The sequence below is a fragment of the Aotus nancymaae genome, unplaced genomic scaffold, assembly GCF_030222135.1.
Source record: "Aotus nancymaae isolate 86718 unplaced genomic scaffold, 86718_ANA_hifiasm-v0.15.2.pri h1tg000019l, whole genome shotgun sequence".
NCBI lineage: Eukaryota > Metazoa > Chordata > Mammalia > Primates > Aotidae > Aotus > Aotus nancymaae.
In genome coordinates this window covers 44828859-44854664 of record NW_026988431.1, presented here as the reverse complement: position 1 = coordinate 44854664, position 25806 = coordinate 44828859, and the positions used below count along the sequence as shown (strand labels likewise).

At 35.6% G+C, this 25806-nt stretch overlaps 2 protein-coding genes across 7 annotated transcripts in view; one reads left to right on the top strand and one right to left on the bottom strand.

The window, feature by feature from the left end:
• MED12L (mediator complex subunit 12L) overlaps positions 1 to 25806 on the bottom strand; it is a 366898-nt gene that overhangs the window by 56624 nt on the left and 284468 nt on the right. For 4 of the 5 annotated variants that reach the window (XM_064378799.1, XM_021669546.2, XM_064378797.1 and 1 more), the window contains 15 exons: positions 25603 to 25721; positions 24812 to 24955; positions 23494 to 23657; positions 20170 to 20301; positions 15605 to 15832; positions 14819 to 14960; positions 13056 to 13176; positions 12270 to 12371; positions 11467 to 11580; positions 8254 to 8453; positions 4776 to 4964; positions 3806 to 3880; positions 3497 to 3687; positions 2500 to 2661; positions 430 to 541 (listed from right to left, as the gene is read on the bottom strand). In XM_064378799.1, the coding sequence (XP_064234869.1) occupies positions 430 to 541; positions 2500 to 2661; positions 3497 to 3687; positions 3806 to 3880; positions 4776 to 4964; positions 8254 to 8453; positions 11467 to 11580; positions 12270 to 12371; positions 13056 to 13176; positions 14819 to 14960; positions 15605 to 15832; positions 20170 to 20301; positions 23494 to 23657; positions 24812 to 24955; positions 25603 to 25721 (2195 nt within the window). The remainder of the gene's footprint in view (positions 1 to 429; positions 542 to 2499; positions 2662 to 3496; positions 3688 to 3805; positions 3881 to 4775; positions 4965 to 8253; positions 8454 to 11466; positions 11581 to 12269; positions 12372 to 13055; positions 13177 to 14818; positions 14961 to 15604; positions 15833 to 20169; positions 20302 to 23493; positions 23658 to 24811; positions 24956 to 25602; positions 25722 to 25806) is intronic. The other variant, XM_064378798.1, reaches the window with a different exon arrangement.
• P2RY12 (purinergic receptor P2Y12) overlaps positions 1 to 25806 on the top strand; it is a 48156-nt gene that overhangs the window by 4674 nt on the left and 17676 nt on the right. The gene's annotated exons all lie outside the window — the stretch shown is intronic.

Sequence of the window (25806 nt, the reverse complement as noted above, 5' to 3'; positions counted from 1 at the left end):
TTGTTCTCAGCGTCTAATCAAAATATTTTGTACCCTTATTAGTTGTTTTTTTTTTTTGAGACGGAGTTTCACTCTTATTGCCCAGACTGGAGTGCAATGGCGTGATCTCAGCTAACTACAGCCTCTGCCTCCTGGGTTCAAGCAATTCTCTTGCCTCAGCCCCCCTGAGTAGCTGGGATTACAGGCACACGCCACCATGCCTGGCTAATTTTTGTATTTTTAGTAGAGATGGGGTTTCACCGTGTTGTCAGGCTGGTTTCAAACTCCTGGCCTAAGGTGATTTGCCAGCCTCAGCCTCCCAAAGTGCTGGGATTACAGGCGTGAGCCACTGCACCTGGCCCTTAAAGTTTAATCTCAGTATTTGAAAGGCAAATAAATGAATGTCATTAGAAAGATATTTGTCTGGCTTAATATTATACTATACTTTACCTGGTTAACTTGATTCTGGAGAGATGTTAGGAGGCCTTCCCTTTGTTCATCTTGTCCCTTAAGGCAGGTAAGTACCAGTGAGAGGAAGGGTTGTTGACTCAAAAGAGACATACTACAAAGGAAGTAGTAACAGCAGATCTAGTTAGAAATAATGCATTACCTCCTCTGGCAACATTCATTTCTTTGCCTCAGGTTATTTGTTCTTATTTATTTCACTATTAGATAAATAAGGGAGGTGGTAAACAGCCAAAGACTGCTTGAAAATTTAAATCATCCCTCTACTTATAAGATTAAAAGCCACAGTAATGCTTCTAAATCACTTAGTAAGCTCTAAGTGCCCTCGAGGCCATTTTCAAACAAGCATCAATCCATACTGTATGTGAGCATGCCAAGTAGTGAGAGTAGAAGACGGTGAATTCATGTTCTACAACAATATGCAGAATTTTAAAATATACATCTGCAAGAATATCAATTTATACACAGGATAAAATCAAAAATTTTTAAAGTTCTCATATAAAACTTGTTTTAGAGTCTGGGAAAACAGGCCTATACATCTACTGAGCTTATTTTGGGGTTTGATTTTTTTTTTCAGCACATTTCCCAAGACCAAAAAAGCAGGGTGTTAGTAGAGCTAATTTAGCAGCCAGGACTGACTCCAAAAACAGTGTGCTTGCTGGCGACCTCTAGTGTGCAGAGGCTCAGCCCACAGGCTCCACCACAGCCCACAGCCAGCCTCCTACTGGTAGAGGTATGTCGAAGCATTTGGTTAAAAGTTCTGTTTTAAATTGGCATTTTAACAAAATGTCTTCAATTAGAGAGCAATCAACAAATCATCCTGACAAATAAAGTGCCATGTTGGAAAGAAAAATTTCTTAAAACGAGACCTAGGCCAAAATATTTCAATCAGTGTCATCCTACATGGGCAGAATGGAGAGCCCCTGACGTGGGAAGAGCTATCTTTCAAGTTTCTTCAATACCATCTGTCCTGCCTGTGGGATGTAAAGCAATGCAAACTCACTTACTAGCAAATATGATTTGAAAATTAAAATTATGCTTTCTTGTTGGTTAATTAATCCTGGCAAAGATAGTAAAAACAACCAGATGAAAAACAAATACAGTACATACAATGCTGGGTCTCTACCAAAATGTACTGCAGTTAAGAGCACAGGCTCAGCAGCCAGACCTCCTGGATTGCAACCCAGGCTTTATGTCCTTTGCTGCGTGTCCTGGAGCAACTCACGTAACATTTAAGTACCGCAGTTTCAACGTGATATAAAGAAGATAATGAGAGTAACTGCCACATGATTGCAATGAGAATCTTAAAAGGTCCCATACATAATGAGTTTTATAGAGAAGGTGCCATTTTGTAAGAGGTCAATAAATGGTAGTTACTATGGTATTATTCATTAGGGGATAAGAAACCTACAGGCTTAAAATATTTTTTTAATGGAAGAAATTATCAATTTTTCTCCCCTTAATTCCTAGGTTTCATGGCATTTTCACATTAGGGTGAGTTTTCATTCTTTCTCAGTGACAAGGTTTTCAAATATACTTACTTGAAACCTTTACTTGGGCATAAAATAAATTAAGAAAATATTAGTTGTGGTAGCTTAGGAGTTTTAATATCTAGTCTAGAACAGGAGCCCTAAATATTAAAAATATGATCAACTATTTCAGACACCAGCATGCCAGAATTATAAATTACACATATTTTACACATAAATACCTAAATAATAAAAAAAATTAGAAATAATTAAAAATAAAATACAGGGATCAGGTAGCTATCCAGATCTGATTTGGTTGGTCTAAAGCAGGTCTCAGAAGTCACTATTTTTAACAGTTCAGCAATGATTTGGATATAAAGGCAGAATTGAGAACTAATGTATTAAGGTTTATAACCTGAAACTTTTTAGGAATAAGACAGCCTGGCCTAACAGAGTATTTCCAGTTCCATTTAAAAACTAAATTTCAGTGGACTGTGGGTTCAATGACCACACAGGTTTACAGGAAGAGAGATTTTCTCAATTAATATTTAAACTCTCACACAAACACACCATCTTCCAGCCATACCTTTTCTGTTTCTGTCTGTCCCTTTCCTTCTTGGAAGAAGAACCCAAGTGCTGTCCCTTCTCCAGCTCTTCCCCAGCAGCTTTCAGCACTCTTCCTTGCACAGAAGTTGGCAGCCTGGCAATGAGGGGGGCCACCAACCATACGCCCCTGCGTTCAGAGGAACTAAAATCAGAAACAGGTGTTACATCAGAGAAAGCAACCTTTCCTCCTCTCTCACAGTTACAAAAGAAACTCCAAAGCAAAACTTTGATGTACAAGACACACAGACTGTTCTAAAATTTCCCTTTTATTTCTATATTATCTTTCCTTTTTCCAAACACTAGGCATTTGTATGAGGCTTCCACCTATGCTTACAGAAAGCAATCAAGCATGCAGTTCTGGAAGGATAGTGTAATGAAACTGTTTTTTAATGTTTTCCTATGACCCCCTCTCTCTAATTAAAAACAATCATTTTTCCAACAAACAATATACTTTCTGTCACGTTACAATATGAAATGTTTTTATATGAAGCATACTAATAGCTAATTTTTAAGGTTTAAAATTTGCTACTTATACTTTATACCAAAATGCTGAAATACAAATCAATTTGCCTTTCATGATTAAATAATTACTTTAAGATTTCATATGCCTACTGGTTCTAATTCTGAACAGAAATTACCAGGATATATTTGTGAAAAATGACAAATTAATTAAAATGGTAGAAAAAAGCATTTCCCATATGATGAATACTACGTAACAAAATAGACTAAGGGACACAGAAGGCATGAACCAAACCTGAGTTCATCTGCAGTTTTAAGGCGTCTAGGCCAACTCAATCAAATATTCCAAACGGGAACCTATCATCCACCCTAGTCTTCCTCGCTGACTTATTAAAATAATGATAATCATCACTTACAACACATTCCTGTGACTTAAAGAAAAATCATTGTGCTATACAAAATTTACTGTTACTTGTGAAAAATTCATGATAGATCAATAAAACAACAGACAAAAATACCTTAGGAATGTCTTTATTCCATTCTGTCTTGTGCTACTTGTATCAGCACTTCCAATACTGTTTGGGTTGAAGAGGCTCATGCCAGAATTAGAAGAATTATTATTTAGCTCTGCAGACTGCTGGAATACCTCTATTGTTGCCTTTGCAATATTGTCCAGTAAGTTGTTCATTTCGGCCACAGAACCAGAGCCCTAGAGTTAGATATAAGAACACTGGCACATACGTGTATTCCTTTATCCTCAAACATCAACGTGTTTTTTTGCTTTTCATAAAATTTTATACATAGATAAGCTTTCAATATAAACTCACAGGGTCCTTCAAGCACTGTTTGATCATTAGCTGGAGTTCTAGCCAGGATTGCCTCAGTGTCCACTGCTCAAGATTCTGGGAAAAAAATTGAAATAATAATAGACACCAAATGTGTTAAAATATAGTAATTCCTTACATTACTTATTTTCTCAAGAAAGAGCAGAATAACCATACACAATAAAGTAATTTATATGGGTCCAAAGGTTCCAAATCTTGTTGCATATCTATTAAGTAGAGATACAAACAAATAAATAGAAACATTAATTATTAAATAAACAATACTGTGCCTGACTCAGCTATGCACTGAAACTAAATAGGCATTTCTCCTTTCAAAATCTATTTAACCAATCTCATTCCAAAATGATTTCAGTATTTCTTTTTTCTTTTTTTTTGTTTAAGAGACAGAGTCTCGCTCTGTTGCCCAGGCTAGAGTGCAGTGGTGTGATCTTAGCTCACTGCAACTTCTACCTCCCAGGTTCTAGCAATTCTCCTGCTTCAGCGTCCCAAATAGCTGGGACTACGGGCACATGGTGCTATGCCTGGCTACTTTTTGTATTTTAGTAGAGACGGGGTTTCACCATGTTGCCCAGGCTGGTCTCAAACTCCTGAGCTCAGGCAATCCACCCGCCTCGGCCTCCCAAAGTGCTAGCTAGGATTATAGGCATGAGCCACTGCACCCAGCCTCAATATTTCTTTAATAAGATATTTAACACGGCTCCTCTCTGAAGCATATTTGTCATGTAAATACAATACCGATTTAAAATATCAATATTTGTTTGATGATTATATACGATTTGCAGCATGTACATCCACCCAGAAATAAAGTATGTCAATTCCACAGAAAATGTGAGGAATAAAAATCAGAATTAATTGAAGTCAGGAATTAGCAAGGACAAAAAAAGACAGTAACTCTTTTTATAATCACAAAGAATTTGTCAAATGACAGAAACACACTCTTCATACCACTTACCTGAAGAATACGCTTAATGTGCTGTCTTTGCAGGTTGTCCCCCTCAGTACATTCCTTAATGCCATGAGGATAACAGATAAGCTGCAGTAATTTCTGTGCTTGCATATTTGAAAGCACAGGGTCCAATATAAGTTCTTTGTCTGTACATAATCTTTCAGGTTCTTTTAAGCAATGCTCTCCTACCCATTCCTAAAAATAATATGGCAATTAGATTGACAGGCACTAGCTTTCAGTATATGAATGCAATATGCACTAAATCCACAATGCATAATTGAATATAAAACTGACAGGAATTTTCCAGTTTAAAAAATTACCTGGATAAAGTATGTAGAAAAGTTTTAAAACCAAAATTTCTAGCATTTTGACTTCTAAAAAATGCAAAGTAGAACCTTGCTTAAAAAAATTTTTTAATGGGGGAAAAGAAAAGGAAAGACAATAAAGAGAATATTAGCGTGTTTTTAACTTGAAAGTGAGGTCTTGCTCTAGGTACTATTTTGTGTCAGTTTTTTTCTAACTAACTATGTAATGATTCTATCAGATATATATTCTTCATAATTTTTATGGAATACATTGCACTATCCCACTGAACAACAGAACACAGTATAACAAATATTTAGAAAACTATCTTCCTTTTTGATACGATTATGAACAATGTTATCATTATAAATAAGTATTCATGCACATCTCTTTTCTATACAATAATTTTCTTAGGGTAATATCATAGAAGTGCAATTGCTGGGTCCAGTGTGAATGGGAGTGGGGGCTATAGATGTAAGTAGTTAATTACCCTCTGAAGAGTTTCTACCAATTTAAACTCTATTATCTTTTCTTTACCATTTTTTCAAAGGCAAATTATTATATTAAATAAGATAAGAAATCATCAACAATAACAGAGCCCAGTTTGAACCCAGATCTATTTCGGATGAAGTCTGTTTCTTAACCACCATACCAGTGGTATGGCTGCCCACTAAACTACCTGGGGTCTATGCCCAGGGCCCACATCAGACTAATTAAATCAAACTCAGGTGGTGGCACCCAGATATCAGTAATTTTTTAGGCATCCAAATTCTTATAAATGCCCCAGGTGATTCCAATATGTACTCATAGTTGGAAACCAATGCACAACTGCCTCTCCATACCTATATGACTATGTAGCTAATTTTTACCATAGTTACCTGTAAAATACAAAAACATGACCCAGTCGACATGACATCTATAGCCAAGTACAAAATAATATATAAGGTATGTCACTTCTTATAATAAGGAAAGAGAATTTAAAAAAAAAAACATGGGGGGGAGAATAAACCAAAAAATAATAAAATTGGATCATCTGGTAAGAGGGATATGGGAGGAAGAACACATCTCTGAGTATACTTATTTGTATAGTTTGACTTAAGTAAGCTATTCTATAGACAGAGCTAGGGGCAAGAAAGGAATTTATACAATGCAAAACTAAATGAACCTAGTTCTATTTCAGATGAAGAATATATTCACAGGGATGGGGAAAGTTCAGATCATTTTTAAACACAACATTTTAAACCCTTAGAGAAAATGGAACTAAAACAAATCTTCAACTCCTTTTAGGTAGGTTTGTTCTTTCTAGTGGTATGTGTGTAACATTTCTTTTTTTTTTTTTTTTTGAGAAAATGTCTTGCTCTCTTACCCAGGCTGGAGTGCAGTGACACAATCTCAACTTACTGCAACCTCCGCCTCTCAGGTTCAAGCAATTCTCATGCCTCAGCCTCCCAATGAGCTGGGATAACAGGCATATACCATCATGCCTGGCTAATTTTTGTATTTTTAGTAGAGATGGGATTTCACCGTGCTGGCCAGGCTGGTCTCAAACTCCTGGCCTCAAGTGATCCGCCTGCCTAGGCCTACCAAAGTGTTGGGATTACAGGCGTGAGCCATCGCGCCCTGGCCTAGTATACATTTTTGATACTGTATTTTAATTAATCATTTTTTCACAAAGCACTGGATGGCACATTTAACATGCCCAGCCATGGGTAACATTTCTAAAACTATTTCAGATGTATTATAGAATTAAACAAACAAGTAAGATGATGTTTTTGGGAATCAGCATTGTTACTATGGAAGAAGGTGATACTAACATGAAATAGGCAAAAGTGTAGAACAACTTTGTGAGGTTGGATTGGAATTGAAGGTATCAGTAGGAACTCACAAATACAGGTATTTACACATATTTAGGTGTATGGATTTAGTTTTCTTCCTAGCTTTGTCTGCTGATGGGTCCTAGAATTAATGATACTCCAGAGCCATGAGCACACATAGTACCCAGAATTCCTTGGTTTCTAAGTACCATTCTCTGCTAAAAAGAACCAGGGGCTCCTTGGAGGAATAGGTGATTCCAGGCCCAAGGCAGAGAAAGTACAACATGGGCCAGAAAATATGAAAATACTATATGTTTTTTAAATGTCAAATAATGTGACAGACAGGATGAATAGATTCCTGCTGGACAAATGTGGGACAGTCTGAACATGAAAATAATTAAGTACAGTATATTATAACCCATATGGATAACAGACGAATAGGGGAGAAGGGCAGGCTCTAGGTGGCACATGCCTATTATCCCCACTACTTGGGAGTCTGAGGCATGAGAATTGTCTGAAACCCCCTTAAATTAGTACACAAATTGATATTGTGGAGGGAGAGGAGGAGTTGGGGGAAAAAATAAAACAACCATAGTAAAGACTAGATTGGGCAAGATGAAAATGAATGCTTATGAGGTGTGGGGGAGTTAGATGAGGAGAAGAAAATTTGCACTGTCTTGAAGTATCTCCTCAAAGACTGTTTACTGCAAGGGGAAAACCAGTAACTATACAGCGGAGAAATCTTGAAACTGTGCAATGGAAACAACGTAATCAAAAGTATCATCATCCTTGAGGTGCAAATGGACATCACATGCCTTTGGACATGATTACCTGAAAGAACTCAAGATTACTTCTGTAGTGTCTTGGCCAGGGATGTATAATCTGAAGCTAATCTACAGGAACCCTCAGACAAATCCAACAATACTGGGACAAATAACAAAATTGAACTGTGGCCTATAGATGAGGAAAAAATTACTGTACCAAAAGCTAAATTTTCTGATGTTTAATAGCTATATTTTGGTTATGTTATGAAATAATGCAGTATTCAAAAGTAAAGAGTGAAATGTAGCACCTATTCTTAAATGAATGGTTCAGATAAAAATAGGTATATGCACCCACATTTCCACATACAAATTACAAAGCACATGTAGCAAAATGTAAAAATTAGTAAATCTGTGTAAAGGATGGACATAAGTTTTTAAAAAAATAATTCTTGCAACTTTTCAGCAAACTTAAAATTATTTTTTAAAAAAGTGAGCAAGAAAAAAAGGACCCCACCTACGCACAAGTTTCCTACAAGTCTAAGTAGCTCTCTCCAAAAGAAGAGTTACATATTCAAAGTAAAAGGCAAATTAAATCAGAATTACCTGTTGACAGATAGTCCTCAGCACATATCTAGCGTATTCTCTTAAATTGGCAGTTTCTATGGAAATGCTTTTCCCACAGGATTTTGGATTTTGTGAGGCAGTCCAGATATCATCAGCATTCCCATCACATCGCAAACCTCTCATGGTGAAGTCATCATTCTTTAAAGAGCTGACACTGTTATTGCCAATTTTGGCATCTCCTAAGTAATAGAATCACAAAAGCAAAATCACAGAAGTTCAAAATATTGCCAAATATTTGAGGAGCAAATGAGGATAGCTTTCAGAGATTTAAAATACATGAATAGTATGATTATTGAATAGCCAGTTGTTCAGGAATAGAAAGAATGGATCAAGAGAATAAATGCATGAACCCAGAGTAGTTTCTATCAGAAATGGAGAAGAAGCAAGTTTGAGACTCGGTCCTTATTTTGTTTGTATAATTATAATTTCACCAAACTTGGAAAGGCCATTATGAATCACACTAAATAATCACAGAACACTGGTTTCACCAATATTTCAAGCACGAATGTATTCAAATTCATTTGACTTATAGACAAGGAAAAAATGGGTTACTCACCCTTCTAGATGTCCCTTTTCCATTTCTTCTCTTACAATGACTTAGTTTCTATCCATAGGTCAAGAGAAAAGTTTTGCCTTAGCCCACCTTACTATCAACTTCTTGACAAGAGAGATTTATTTCCCTGGGAATGGAAAAGGGCAATGCATACTAAGGAAGCCCTGAAAAGTAGGGCATTCATTGAATAACCCCTGTTTTTCACCTTCCTCTCTGTATCATACAAATTAGAAAACCTTACCTGGTAAATCTCTAATATACTTAGTGAAATGAAACTAAGGAAAGTATTTTCCTCATAACAAAGTTCTGGGAAAGAAACTAAACCGAATGTTTGAATAGTTAGAAATAAGAAATCTCTAGCAATGAAAGACAAATAACTATCATATTTTAAAAGTGAGAGTAATAAAAATTCAAAATAAGTATTGCCAAATGACAGCAATTGCCTGCTTACTCACAGGATCAGAGGCCTGGACAAAAAAACTTCCCGGAACCAACAAATGATTTTACAGTAGGCCTTCACTGCCTTCTGTAAGTGGGCAAAACCATGCCCAGGTTAATGCAAAAAGCCTTTTAAAACCCACAAGTCAACCAAGAAAAAGTTTTGACTTTTCTGAAAATATTTTGAAAAATCAGAATGGCTTATTTACTTATAGAATCATAAGTGGAGGAGAGGAATAAATAATGTATTTCAATTTATCAATATATAATCATATGTTTCTCATTAGAACATAAACACAGAGTACTAACTTCACTTTACCCACAGGATTTAATTTAATTCAATAGATCACTTCAGGAGTTGAAAGACTAAATTCTAAAAGTACCAAAATTTAGTATGTTTCACTATCGTTAGGTGATGTAAACAACTACCTCTATACCTGGAGTTAAATTATAGAAATTAAAAACCAAATTTGATATAACAGTCCCATCCCCCTAACTCAAAATATATCCTGGTGGATAGGAATTGAAAGAGTTGGTTAGGGCATGGTGGAGTGGATAAATTAGAACTTCTGCAAATAAGAAAAGAGAAGAAAGGAAAAGAAAAGAAAGAGAAAAAAACACCTTCACTAGTCCCATACTAGGAGATCCTCATTTAGTTTAGATGTTAGGACGACAGAGAAGGAATGAGAGTCTGTGCCAGACCTTCTGCAATTGCATAGACAATAGAACATACTGAGTGTTCAGTGCCCACCTGGCTCCAAGCTCTGGTGACACTAAACTGGCCTGATCCTGACTTCTCAGACCCGGGGAATCCTCCAAATTATGTGGATGTTTAAAGAGGTGGGCAAATTTTACTTGAGATTAGATCAATCCTACAAATCAAGGGGCGAATGTCTAGAAGGTACTCATCTTGGTTTCTGCCATTAATATATTTGTCACTCATGGATTCACATTTTCAACATAATTTTATTGAAAACTGATTCTTTGCTAGTTTCTCTGATTAGCACCAGAAATACCACAGGTAAAAAAGCCAGTGCCTATCTTCACGGTCCCTACATTTATTTATTAAGTAAAACTGACCAGCTGACTTTCTCTTCAGATATGATCACAGTAGGGAAATTTTGCTCACTGAAATGAGCATTTAATGTTGGCTGTATAAATCCATAAGCTCCTACACTCAGAGGAGGCTATGGTCCTTAATGTGGCTCTACCTTCCCTTTTTACCACAAAATTCACAAGCCTTTGTGTGTATCCTTTCTTAAGGTGAAGTTTCGATAGTTTGTTCTATGAAAATTCTGTTATCCTACTTCATCATCACCAAATAACATTTCCCAAGCAGGGCAAGATTATAGCCTGAAACATGTTATTTAGAACTCATCTAAAGCAATTCCTATCCACTCAGTAACTCCTGTTCTAATGAAGGCAAGCTCCTTCTGAACAAAAGAGTCAAGGCCAAAAGGAAGTACCCAAGGTTGGAATTAGGCAGTCTGATTTTAAGACTTTCTAATCATTCAAACACTTTGTGATTTATAGAATAGTGTTTTAATGTATTACCCTGTGTATGAACAGAAAAGGCAGTGGTATTATTCCAGAAGAATACTTACAAATAAGAAGGTAAAGAACATCTTGGACATTATTAATTAAATGAAAAATATTATTGTGAAATCTAATACTGACTTCTCAATAATATCAACATCATTGCGACTATTGCCTGGGTCATCAAAAAACAAAGTTAGAAGGAAATATACTTGTTCAGGGTCATAACAGAAGCAGAAACACTAAGATTAAAACTCAGATTTTCTGGTGTTCTGCTCCTGAAATGTAATCTGGATAAAATGTAAACATTTAGTTAGATGACCAAGTCATCCCTGTCTCTCACAAAGTGTGATTTCTGCCACCAAAGAAGGCAAAACCACCCTGTGGGTCTGAGAACCTATTTTATATCAGAATGAGGCATTATGCAACTAAAATACCATAAAAATATTATATGTAAGTTCCCCCAGAGGCACTGTAGATAAGGGACAGAATCTTCAGAGTCTCATGTATTTGGTCTGGGAGAAACCAACTAATTTTTCCAGGAGAATAAGCGATCAAACAATATCATGTTTCCAATAATATTACTAGATTTAAACCTGAGAATAAATTATTTTGCCTTTATTTTTTGTGATTAACCAAGAAGCTTAGGGTCAGAATAATCTTACCAAGCATCATAATTGCTTTTAAGACAGCAAACACGGCTCCCACTTCAATGCTGTTGTGAGCAGCGGCTAAGAGGTGTCTATCACAAGATGATCTTATTCCGGGGAAAGGTTTGCCTACAAAAACAATAAATTTTTAACAGTCTCATCACCATAATTAACGATGTTTTATAATTATTTACAGGCAGTCAGCCTTTCATTGTTAGACTGTGGGTGCTTAATTGCCATTAGCTTGCTTTAATTAAAGCTTCATGGATTCACTAAGAAACACTGCCGGTACTCCTCCTCACTTATCCTTTTCTTTTTATTAACTATATCAGTCTTTCCTTCTGAGAGAGACACATCAATAAGATTAGTAGGACCTTCACATACTTGTGTTGATTCTCACACAGACACATGTGTATCTATATGGAAATGATTTTTAGGAACAGACTTCACCAACACCTCCAAAATTCTTACCTTATTCCTTTTACTTAGTAAAAGAATAAATGAATCACCATTGCCCTAAGCTGCTGCACAGTATGTGAGAGGACCGTGCTGCCCACCAGCATGGCTTGGCCTAAGAGCAGAGGTATTTTTATTGCTTATTAACTCTTGATTTATATTTCTCAATACATCCTGATATTACATGGATAAAAGGTGCTGACAACCTTCTCACTGAATGGTATTATGTCACCCCTTCATCACCCCCAGGGCAAGCCCAAAAAATTAAGAAGGAAATTACAGAAAGGGACAGCCTATTTGGTCATTTTGGACCCTTTAGCTACCAAGGGAAAGGTAATCAGATTCTTCAGCAGTCAGCTCACCCGTTGCTTGAGGTAAGATGCAGGCCTGGGGAGCTCGGAAGAGATGAAGCAGGAGTCGGCATGTCATTCGAGCCCCAGGCTCGGCGTCCGCATCTCCACAAGCTAGGAATGGGGGATTGGAAAAGCAAGTTTTCTAACACACTCAGGAACAATTCCTTCACCTAAATTTCCTGAAATAATTTAAATAAATTGTCCTTACAGTAAGAAAGTAAGGCCCTGACTATTTTTCTGAGAAATCTTAGTGTTTCCTTAAAAGAGATTATAACATAGCAGTTTCCCATCGTTTTCATGGGGATCCATGTTACTTTGTATAAAACAACAATTATATCGTATCTACCTTGATACTATACCACTTCCCAATATACATACCCTCAAATACTCCTTTCCCTGTGTTTTTGTTGTTGTTGTTGTTTGTCTGTTTTTAAGACAGAGTCTTGATCTGTCGCCCAGGCTGGAGGACAGTGGTGCGATCTCAGCTCACTGCAACCTCCACCTCCCAGGTTCAAGCAATTCTCCTGCCTCAGCCTCCCAAGTAACTGGAATTACAGGCACACACCAACATGTCCAGCTAATTTGTGTATTTTTTTAAGTAGAGACAGCCTTTCACCATGTTGGCCAGGCTGGTCTCAAACTCTTGACTTTGTGATCCAACCACTTCAGCTCCCAAAATGCTAGGCTTATACGCGTAAGCCACTGAGCCCAGTCCTTCCCTGTGTTTTAATGTTAGAAACAACTCCATCAAGACAACAATCAAATAGCAACTGATGTTCCTGGATGCTGCCTTACCTGCCGCTAGAAGAGAGGGAAGTGCAACATGCTGCACGACGTCCTCCAGGGAAAAACACTGTCGTGCTATCAGAATAGCAATGAAAGTAGCTAATGAATCATGGAATGAAAGGTCACTCACCTTCAAGAAAAACATTGACAGGTTTTAATACTTAACAACCTTTTAAGCAGTATCTAAGATTAATAACTAAGAGAACGTAGGCAATACCAATAAGATCTCAAATCCCAACATGAACCAACAGAGAGAAATGATAACATATCATGATGATTATCCTCTAGGCCTATTTCTATTTTATAAAACAATGAATGAGGTTTACCCACATTCCAATACTATAAAATATTGAGCTTTGACTTGCACACATGCAAATGAAAAACAAAACAACAAAAATGCAAAATCAGAAAATCACTACAAGATGTAGCATCATTAAAACATTTTGGCAGAGTACAAGATAATATCATTTAAGAGTCAGACCAGTAGGAAGCAAGGAAAAACCAGGAGGCTCCCCCTTCTTGAAAAAACAAGACTCACTAAGGTTTTGGAGTTCCTTTCAGTGACAACTACTAAGGATTCTTTAATATGATTAAACTCATTTTTAAAACAACTCTGAAAGTTTCCAATCGACTCTTAAATTTAAAAAGAATCAAGAACAAGAGACAGGGGGAAATTAATTCAGTCACAGTGAAATCTTTACCTTTCTAGATCTCACACGACCTTGGCAGAAAATAATAAGAAAAACAACTACAATAGCAACCTTCATAATGATTTGTACCATATGTCAAGGACTATGGTTAATTTGCAAAAATCACCTTATTAGCACATCATTATAAGGTTCACACTATTATTAATTCCAACTTTTTTAGATGAGGAACTGAAGCAGAAGGTAAAGTGTAACTTGAAAAAGCAACCAAGAGATTAAGAAACTATATTAAAGATAAAAAATTAAAGTCTCTTCTTTCCAGAAAAGCAGGCCATATCTATGAATTTTATACACGTAAATTCATAAGTCATCATATAATGAAGACATAGAGATAGGATTGTCCAACCCGTCCTGGTTAGCAGAATTCAGAAGTAAACCTTCAGCTGAGAGGCAAGTGTAAAAATGTGCAAGAGATACTAATGTATGACAAAGGCTACTCCAATGAGTGGTAACAGGAAGAAGTAAAGAATCAAGACAGATTTTTAAAGAAATACACACATCATGGATGCAACATGATATCCAAGGAAGTCAGCGATATATACAAGGGGTATCTCTTCATCATCTTCCAGACATAATTGCCAAAAAAACACTGGACACCCTCTGAATCTAGACCTGGACATTCTTATGTAAGCCAACAAAACCTTTTTTGTATAGTGCACTTCAAACTTAAAAATATCAAAGTGGCTCTCTTTAGAATGTGAATTTCTTTGGTTAGATTATATCCCATGCTATGAGGAACTGAGGGCACTTGGTAAACAGTAAGAAAAAAACAGCTCTGAAAAGACCATCCATATGGAAGAAATCTCAACTAAATGGAAATTTCAGGAAACAAATTCTTGGCACCTCTGCTACAGATTAAAATATGCATTCTATTTATTTTTTTTTTCAAGTATTTAATCCTTGGCAACATCACTGTGGCTTATTGCTTTTGGACAGAGAAAGAAAAAATATTTTATAACATTTCAGTTGAATCAATTACATAAAAGCCAAAAGCAAAAAGATTACCCACTAAATAAATATTTAATTGCACAGTTGAATTTTTAAATGAAAAAGAAAACTACTTACATCTACAGTGCAAAGCACATCATTAAACCCCCACACATGATTTGAAGAACAACAAAGAGCCTTCAGTACCCCCAGCCATTCTGAACTAAGAACAGTGCAGCAAGCCGTAAGCTCAGAGGAGAAATTGGCTATGTCATTAATCCTAGAAAAGAAAACAAAAACATAGAAAGTAACCTTGTACAAAAGAAAAATACTCACATGTGATATACTTAACATAAATTTCACTATCATCAAACAAGTCATTCATTTTCTTAGATTTGCAGGTAAAATAAATACGTATTTGTCAACTAACTTAAAACCTAGAGAAGATAAAAGTAAATGGCTTCAAATGTTTTGACAATTAATTCTGTTAAGCAACAAACAATAATCAGTACATATATGAATCAGATAATTTCATGAATAAATCTGAGCTATGATCTACATTTTTAAGGGCATCAAAAAATTTATAGACTAAATTTATGTAATTTAGGTGGGTCCAAATACAGTTTTTTTCTAAATATAGGTATTTTAATTTGGATTTTTATTCTATGTTTTTGAAAATAAATCATGTAATTTTTAGCCATATTGAAAACATCTTATGCCAGAGCAATAAGTCAGAAAGCACTGTCTCTCAGGTTAAGGAAATTATAAGATAGTGCAGAGGTAAATTCCAGAATAAAAGAAGATTTAGAAAAAGCAATGATAGCCAAATATGAGTCCAGACAATTACAAACGACATCAATTTCAAAGAAGCACCAAGGCCATAACTCTTTGGTTAAACATGAATTCCAGGGTAACCCATCTCACCTGCCAGCGTCCTGATGGCCCATACATACATTCATGAGTGTATTGCAGACAAAGCTGTAGCGATTGGCCGCATTGTCACTGAGGATCTTTCCCAGCATTGAGTAGTTGATGCTGCGGGCTGAGGGATTCTCAATAAAATCCATCATGAAGTCCGGATCCCATCGCAAGTTTGAATTTGCAGGCATCACATTATTATATATGGTTTGCTTTACTTTTGAACAGGCACTACTGAGGTTATAAGAAAAAAATTTAAAACAGAAAAATAAAACTAGAATAACTAGAAAACTATTTCACTTAAGGACATATTAAATGGCAGCAAACGTAATGCATTTCTAGAGAAGATTCATATTATGAGTCTTTAATTTGAACTTCTTACTAATTGGTGCTAATCAGTGTACCTGGAATGTAGAAATTGCTCAATAAATAGTTTCTAAATGAGTAGGAGAACAAAACAGAAATGAGGTATTTGGTTACAAATCTTATCTCCTAAATATTGTCTACATTTTACATGCTTATAAAATCAAAGAAATTACTATGGCTTCCAACAACTGTGTCTTAACAATTGTTGAAAAATATTACTTAAAAACAAAAAAGGATTCCATTACACATAAGGGAAATTTTGTGTTACTCCTAATTACAAATCCTACAAAACTATTCCTCTGGTATAGAGTACGCACTAGAAGTTCATGTGCCAAGGCTATTTGGGACACTGTGGCACAGCTGTGAAAAGCAGAGGCACATTCCCTGCCTTCAAGGAACTTACATGCTAGTAAGGGGATATGGATAATACACAAATTCTATAGAAGTGAAAAAACCACTATGTCATTCCTAAAAACTTATCATGTTATATTTCTCAGAGGCATTAAGAGATTTTTTTAAGAGACTGGTCTGTCATATGAAAACAGCTCATGTTTAAGTGAGTTATATCTGAATCAGATATAGACTACTGGAAGTATAAAAGGAATTAGACTCTATCTCCTCCAAACCTGCTCTGTGAATGAGACTGAGAGAATGATCTGATGTAAATGCTCAGATTCCACGTAAACTTAGCTGTTTATGCTTACTTTCTATAAACAGCAAATCTATAAATAACATTCACCTTCTCTACTCAAGAGCTCTTTTATGCAGCAGAAATTACAGATGAATACATTTGGCAGCAAATGTATTCGTGGTTTGTGGTGACATATGGCTTTTTTTTTAAACCCCATATTCTTATATACCTGCATAAACAGTAGCCAGGAATGAATCCCTCAAAAATGAAAAGTCATAAAGACTCTCTATCCTAAACCACTGTCACTGTCAACAGCTTTAAGAAAACAGAGATTATTCGAATCATTGTTTACCAAAATGTAGCGTCAGCTCTATTCCTTCAGAATCACTTTTGAGCTGTTTGTTAAAAATATAGGATCCTGGGCCTCCACTGTATAGTCTGTATGTGTAACAAGATCTCCCACGTAAATCAAGTGCCAAATAATGCTTGGGAAGCACGAGGCTAACAGAGAAGGCTAAAGTCACCTACTAAATGGCAGCAATTACAATGTTCTATATTCTCTTTCTGTGCAGACAGCTTATATTTAAAAAAATACATTGGCTATCATTGAAGGACACAAATTTGCAGTTCAGAGTCATGACATTTTCAGTTTCTTGAGGCTGATGTCAAAGTTAAAGCTGTTGATGGAAATAATCCAGCACAGTACTTGGCACACAGCAGTAGCTCGATCCTTGGTAGAGGTGACCAGTGTTGTACCTCCCCAAATACTCCTCTCACACAAGTGTGAATAGTGTTTCAGAAAAAATATTTCTCTCACACAACTTTATGAATAGTGCTTCAGTAAAATTATTAAAGTTGTTTATCAGTACACTGATAGAAATCTCTATGTATCTAGCTTTTGTTTGCACAGTTTTCTTAAACTACAAACAAATCTCTGACTTCAAGATATCCCAAGAAAGCTATATTTCTCTGTTTTTTTTTTAATAGAGAAAACTTTAGACAGTGTCAATCACCATGATGCGCCACCCCATAGACCCCTAAGTAACTTCTCTATTCACTGTATGCTGGTACCCTAAATCTCCACACGCCCCACATCCAGCACATGTTACCTGAATTACCTCATTTAACCTATTTGAACCACACTGCAGGAGTAGTAAAGGTCAAATGAGCTATTGGGGCTGTCTGACGAAGTTCACTATTAAAAAGATCTGTTGTAAGAACTAAATCATGTAAGAGAAAGCTCTTTGAAAAATGTAAGCTGACACAAAAAGCTCTATGTAAAGTAAGGAAGAATGTAAGGATTTTTAACTGTGATATAATTTCTGTAGAAAGGTATTTCCTAAGACCCACTCAAATATTTCACAAAGGATTATTTTGAAGCCTACCCCATTTCATAACACATTTCCACACTTTATCAATACCATTAAAAATACGGATTGTTTTAGATATAACTATCATTCAACAGCTTTTTTTTCCAATGCCTACTAAGAGCCACATACTCTTCAAGGCACTGGGATATAGCACCGAAAAAAACAGAAAAAGCTTCTGTTCTCACGATGCATACATTCCAAGGAGGAGATAGACCATAAATAAATATAGAATATATTGTGGGGGGTAGAAAGTAGTGCTGAGGCTCAGAATGATGAGATAGGGGTGCTATTTGAAATGATGTGCTAAGGAAGGCAGTCAGGAGTAGAGTGTGAGGCACTCACATAACTGAGGACAAGTATCACAAACAATGTAAGAGAAAGTGCAAAAGCCCTACCGTGGGTCGTTCTTAAGAGTGTTTGATCAGTAAGGAGGTCTGTGTGGCCAGAGGAAAAGGGGTAGAATAGAAGATGGGACCCTGCATATCCCGAAGGCCAGGTAGGGATGGTCAATTTTATTCTGAGTGGGTGAAAAGTCACTGAAAGCCTGTGAGTCATTCATGTATTAAAAGGATCACTTTAGTGGATATGTTGAGAATGTGTTTAAGAGTCAAGGGTGCAAGCAAGGAAACCAGTTAAAAGAACTCTGCAATGGTCAAAGCAAGAGGGGTCCGTGGCAGTAAAGAGAGGGTGAAGAAAGGGCAATTCTAGAGATACTTGGAAGGCAGAGCTCACAGAATTTACAAACAAACTGGATACGAGGTATGAGAAAGAAAAGAAAATGGTAATTGATCATTCTTTCCCTACCTCCTTCTGGATTCCAAATTTGTTTTGTTGGCTATTACCTTCTACCACTCTCCTCCTACCTACATATAGTTAATAACTGTCCTCAACATAACATTAAATAAGCATTTACTTTCCAGCACTAGCGCTGCCTGTGGGGGTAGCAAGTGCTAAGATACAACAAATGACAGGAAGTTGGGGATGCTATTTAAAATAGCATTGGTCATGGAAGCAAAAAGACAAACGGAGTGAAGAAGTCAGCATGAAAGCAGCTCTGAAAGAATGTTCTGAGTGAGGTGATTTCAAGAGCAAAGCACAGAATATTTTCTCTCACACTTACAGTAATTTATAATTGGAGGTTATAGCTACAGAAAAAAATAATTCAATACGAATTCTGGGTAAGGGTATTGAGAAAATAAAAATACTTATAGAAATACAATTTTCTGGACTCATTAAACACTAAAATATTCTTTAAGCAATAAGATGTACTGATAGGAATCAAATACTTCTATCATTATCAGGTCATGAATTTAAAGTCTAAGATAGCAAGCAGGTTAACTGCAGAATTTACAGTATCTTTTTATGATTAATTCAGGTATTTTTTTCATACCAGGAAACATTAGATAGCATTTATCAAGTTGAACCTGAATCAAACACAATCTGTAACAGAAAGCAGGTTTACTACTTTTAATGCACATTGATTAAACGTTATTCAGTGAGGGTACTGGTCATTTTTTAATATTAACACATGAAAAAGTTATCTGCTAAACAGCAAATTGTTTTTGTGAAAAAAGAAGAAAAGTAATAGTCTGGAAAAGTTCTAGAAAAGTGAATGGGGCTACAAAGTCTTCTATGAGTTACTAGGAAATAAAAAATGAAACACCGTGATGTCCAAACGATATGAAAGTTAACCCAAGTAATGCAAAAAAGCTCAGAAAATGTAGATATCAAAACCAAGAGGGATACAAATAAAGCAAAATATAAAATGCTGCCTCATTTAACTTTCTATCCGATTTATGATTCAAATTAAATTTTAAATTTAAAACAGAAAGATACATCAAATAATCATTACTTCAGTTTGACTTACCCAAAATGCACTGTCTGTACAACGTATAGAGAACGTAAAATCTTGAGAAATATTTTATTTATTGAAGAAAAAAAACCAAAGTTAGTTTATGACCTAACATTATTTCAATACTGAGGGAAAAAACCTATGATCACACACCTATATAATATAATAGTCTACCTTGTAGTGCCCCTGTGTATTTTAATATTCAGTTTAAACAAACCTTGACAAAATTATTGCCTAACAGATACATAATTGCAATTAGCTTTCATTATTCAAAAGGATGACAATATTGCCAGGGTCACTAACAAACATAGGCATGATCTTATTTCTGTCCTTTTGAGTCTCTTTTACCCACCTGAAGAGGTCTCCAAATTTACTTCTGAGGTGGCTACATGACACATAAAGATCATAGAGGTAGGCTAAGATGCATCTTTCAGGGGAAGAACATTCTGAGGGGTTTACGACATGCTTGACCACACCACACAACCTGAGGAGAAAAATACACAAAGAAATGAGACACGTATTTGCTACTCTATGGGTTATCATTTGACTCTTTTAGAGTGAAAATATGTATACTTGGATAAGAAAAAAGATATCAGATTGTTGAAACTAAAAACTAGAACAAAGAGTAAATAACTGAGTACAATGTAAGTTTTCTAACATGACACTAAAATAGTAGATATTTAAAAAACTTCAGAAATGTCACTGATGACAAAAAACAAAAGCAATGAAAGAAATTCCTCCATAAAGAAGGTATGTATGAAGGAATCCACCAATTAAGTTGCTGTGACTGAGACACAAAAGGGAAGGTGTTGTAGAGAGACCCCTCGCCTCCTCAGTAAAAAGATTTACAAATTCAGTCAGTGTGCAAAGATTCCCAAGTTTTCTCCTTTGTAAAGGAGCAATTCTTCAAAGCAATTAATCTGGGAAACCTATTTTCAAGTGCACAAGCAGTTCATGGTTTGGAGTCACATTCCCCTTATGTATACAAACTAGGAAGACATTCACTTTAGTTTATCTTATCTAAAAGAGGCCTGTAACTACAGGAGTTACAGAGAATGTTGTATGAACCACGGACAAAGAGGCCTATAACTACAGGAGGTACAGAGAATATCACAAAAGCCCTTTCTCTTCTGTGATATTCTCTGTACCTCCTGTAGTTATAGGCCTCTTTGTCCACAGTTCATACAACACAGAAGTCCATACACTACAGATGTAAACACTCATGGTCCATTCACCTATCTGTGCATCTAATTCCATCACAGCCTTGCATTTTGTTACAGGGCTGAGCCATTATACTACACTAATGGAGTCACAGATGACAGATTATTAAAGCTGAAAAAAGTTTTAGAAATTATCTGATTCACCATCTTTATTGCATAAGGAAGGCTGTGAGAGGCAGAAAGGTGGGGTGACTTGCTCAAAGACAAAGAGCTAGTTCTAGCAGAACCAAGAAGACAGTTTAGGTTTCCAGACTCCCAGATCAAACCCCTCTCCACTATTCAGGGGAAAGGGCAAAGTGGAGAGGGCACAGGATGTCTAGGCCAAGAAGGACAATGGAATCACAGATACCATGAGTGGAACCAAGGAGACTTCTCAAGGAAATGCCAATGTAGTATTCCAAACTCTGTGAACTGACATCAATGGATGGGACTACCTGGCAGCAGGTAAAAGCTGCCAATTAGAACAAAAGTGTCAACCAATTAAGAAGAAAAGTAATGATTCAACTCGTTAACTATATAAACAAACAAAAAACTAAGCAGCCACAAAATAGAACAAAATCATGCCCTTTGCAGCAACATAGACGCAGCTGCAGGCCGTTATCATAAACAAACTAACGCAGAAACAGAAAGCCAAATATCGCATTCTCACTGTAAGTGGGAGCTAAACATGAGGCACATGTGGACATAAGGATGGGAACAACAGACACTGGGGATCACTGAAGTGGGGAGACAGACCAGAGAGAAAGGTCTGCAAAACTACCTACTGAGTACTACGCTTACTTCCTGGCGGTTTGAATCATACCCCAAACCTCAGCACCCTGCAATATACCTTTGTAATGAATCTGTACATGTACCCTCTTGTTCTAAAACAAAAGTCAAAAAAATTCTGATACAATCTATAAAGCAAAGAATTATTTTGTGACTAAAGTAAATAAGTATTTATTGGGAGTCTGTTAGGTGTCTATGGTATAGCAATCAGAGTTTCCTCAACTTCTTTGATTTGCCAGCAATAAGAAAAACATCTCACATCGTGATCCAGTGTATGCATTCACACAAGCACAAAAGCGAAGTAACAGTTTTAGGAATAAAACTTTTTTTTACTAACATAAAGTAAAAATATAACAAAGTTAATGTCAAATATAATTTTTAAATATTTAACGGGATAAAAATTTTAAATGCCAAACTAAATGATACTGAAATCAATTTCAAAATATCAACACAAAAACAAAAAACAAACAAAAAATTGTCACAACCCATTAAGTTCATTTCATGACCAACTAATGGGTTTCAATACACTATTTTAAAAGTAGAACACAGATTAAACAGCATGAATAAGCTTCCAGTTTGAAAGATTTTTATTAAAAACTGTGATATTAATTAGCTATATGATGTAGGGTACATCACTTCACCAAATACTTAACAGGCCTGAAACTCAATTTCTTGGCCTGTAAAACGATACTAAATTCAAACTTTATAGAGCAGTTATTAAATAATTCTCTATTTCCTTAATTCTAATATGTAAATGTTCTTACATTCTAAAGTTTCTAGGATGTTTCAGATTTCATTTCATAACATGTAATTAATACAAATAAAAGGTAGCATTTCCTCTTCCCCAGAAGAGCTGTTAAACTGACATCATTCTAGAATAGCATAATTAAAACTGACATCATTCTAGAATAGCATATAAAAACATGTGCTAGATAAAAAGAAAAAAAAAGGTACAATGAAACCAAAGAACCCCATGATTCTTTTGAGCTCACAAGGAAAAACTGAAGAGAAAGAAATAACAGGTTGTCTTTTTGTGTTTAAATAAAAAGCCCTGGAGAAAGGAGTGAAGAGTGGATAAAAAGCAGCTTATGTAGGTTTTGAGAGCTCATTACACTAATTTGGTGCCCTTAGCCTCAGTCTTTAATGGGGGTGATATTAGCTAATTCCGTAGCCTAACTTCACTAGTAGAGTAAGTCCCAGCCTAGAACCAAGAATGAAGTCATTTGTTCTAGGTTAATTCTTATCAAAAGATACCTTTAATCAAAGAAATAAAACAGAAGAACCAAATTTCTAAGATGATAATGTATGCAAAGCTTATTTGGTGTTGCAGTCTGCAAATATAAACTGAAATTACATGAATAAAGAAGGTACACTATTCACTATTCATAATATGCCAGGATGCTGGGTAATATTAACCATAAAGTACTGTAAATGACTGGCTTTGTACTCTTAGAAACCAGGGAGAGGGAAGAAAGGTAAGGAGAAAGGGAATCATGTGTTATTAAAAGAATATACTTTACATGCTTAGATCTCTTTTTCTGATCAATATTTTCTGGCAAGATTGTTCTTTAACTGTTTTAATTAAAACAGATATCAGTACTATTTTTCTTTCAAAACCACTATAATATTCCATCACCAGTTATGCATTACAAGATTGGAAGAACAACAATGACATGCTATATACCAACCCTTCAAACACCTGGGCTGTCTGATCAGGATTCAGGATCAGACAACTGTGATAGCGCCTCAGAACAGCCACGATGCAGACACACAGTCCTGTTGTATAACTTCCTGCCAGGCTTGAGGATTTTAGGAGAAGTTCAGCTTCCACAACACTCAGTTCATTTAGTAACTACAACAGAAGAAAAGACTGAATAAAAATGTAGGTGCCAAAACAAATAGAAAAAACACTTATTTTTACAAACCATAAATATACTGAGTTATTCCACTACAAATACATTCCCTGAATTTAACTTTTTTTTTTAATTTTTAATCCTTTTCCAATTTATAGAGTTGTTCTTCTGTCTAGACATCAGGATGTATACAATCAGGAAGTACCCAGTGCTGAAATAAGGTACTGAAACTTTATGGCAGCACAAGGTTCTGGACTGTATAATTTTAGAAAACCTCACCCCTCACTTTTCTCCCCTTTCTCCTTCTTTTTAATAAAACAAAAGTTATTTGGCTTTGCTTTCTTTTTGTTAACAAAGTTAGTATCTCCTTAGTATCTCGTATACAATCAATAAAGGAAACCAAGTCTTATTTCTGTTTACTAATAACAGAAGACAAATAATGAACTCAAATGTTTATAAGAAATAACACAGTGTAGCAAATCAAATTATAAGGTTTGTTTGTTTTGGCTCTTAATCTAAAACATGTTCTATCATCAACAGCAAATAAACTTTCATCTTTCCTTAAGCAAAATAACAAAAGAAACAGAAGAAACATTAAAAACTGTCACGTTTTTAAATGGTATATATTTTGGCATCCATGATAATTATTTAATTGAAAATCATGAACACAATTATAAATAAAATGTTAGTTTAAGACTGTTAATTCACAATGTCTAAATTATTCAGAAATGTACTATGTCCCTAAAATAATGTTAATGCACAGCAATTGGTTCATTTTATTTTTTTTAGTTTTATTTTTTTTTTGAGACAGGGCCTTGCTCTGTCCCACAGGCTTGAGCACAGTTGTGTGATCATGGCTCATTGCATCTTTGATCTCCGGGGCTTAAGTGAGCCTCCTGCCTTAGCCTTCCAAGTAGCTGGGACTACAGGCATGCATCCAGCTAATTTTTAAATTTTTTGTGGAGATGGTGACTCACTATGCTGCCCAGGGGTAAAAACTCCTCAATTCAAGCAATCCTCCTACCTCAGCCTCCCATAGTGCTGGGATTATAAGCACAAGTCACTGTGCCCAGCTAATTGGCTCACTTTAAATTGTACAATGCCTGGTGGATTTGCATTCCTAAAAATAAGAGAAGCATGGTCTCTTTGACACCTGTATTGCGAAGTCAATTAGTCCATTGATGTTCAGTGCTGGCTCCATGAGATCAAAGATGAGCTGAATGTGGTGAGCCAAAGGGAGATGATAGGATGTTCCTGACGCGAAGCTTGTGATTTGTTCTAGCACATTGTTAGAAATCTGGGCAAACAAAAGCGAAAATACTGTAAGACCGATATTGGAAATAATCTTTTACTAAGATAAAATATTTTTACTCTTTAAGACAGTTGAATTTATACATGACTCTACTTTGACAAAAGTCAAAACATATTTTTACAGAAACTAAAACTATATACAAATAAGACAACTTTTTCATAACTATAATTTTTAAAAATATGGAAAGTTGTCATTAAGACCTAAATCTTAAGTATCCTAGTGGTAGAATAACTATAAATGTTATTTTTTAGATGCATCTATTTGAATATCAATGGATTTGTAAAGCAAAACAGATGTGTTTTCTTCTCAATTTCATAGTATTTTATCTCGATCACCAACAGATTTCTCCTTATCAATCGCAATATAGGACCAAACTCTAATAACCTAAGTATTCCATTAGCTACTATTTTATATGTCACTGATTATTATAAGGACAAAAAAATGTAGATAATAAAGATTAATCCTTCTGAGGAAGGCAACCTGACACTACTCAATAGTCTGAGATACTTCCAAGTATGTTTATAAAATATATGTATAAAACCATTAAGGCTGAGAAAATATACTGCATGAAAAAAAATTTTAAGGAAATTAGAATATTGCAAATGCACAACAAAACAGCTTTAAATGGCTACCTGAGATGTCACTTGATGTTGATCAAAATACGAAAGGAGCTGAAGTTTTGTGAACACAGTCTCGAGGGTTGGAAATGTCTCTTGTTTGTTCTTCCTGGCTTTTTGTCCTTCATCCCCACCTACATAAACAAAAAGCAGATCCATTATTTTAATAGAAGCTCTTGACATTTTTAATGGATACTTTTTTTAAAGTATAGCACACAT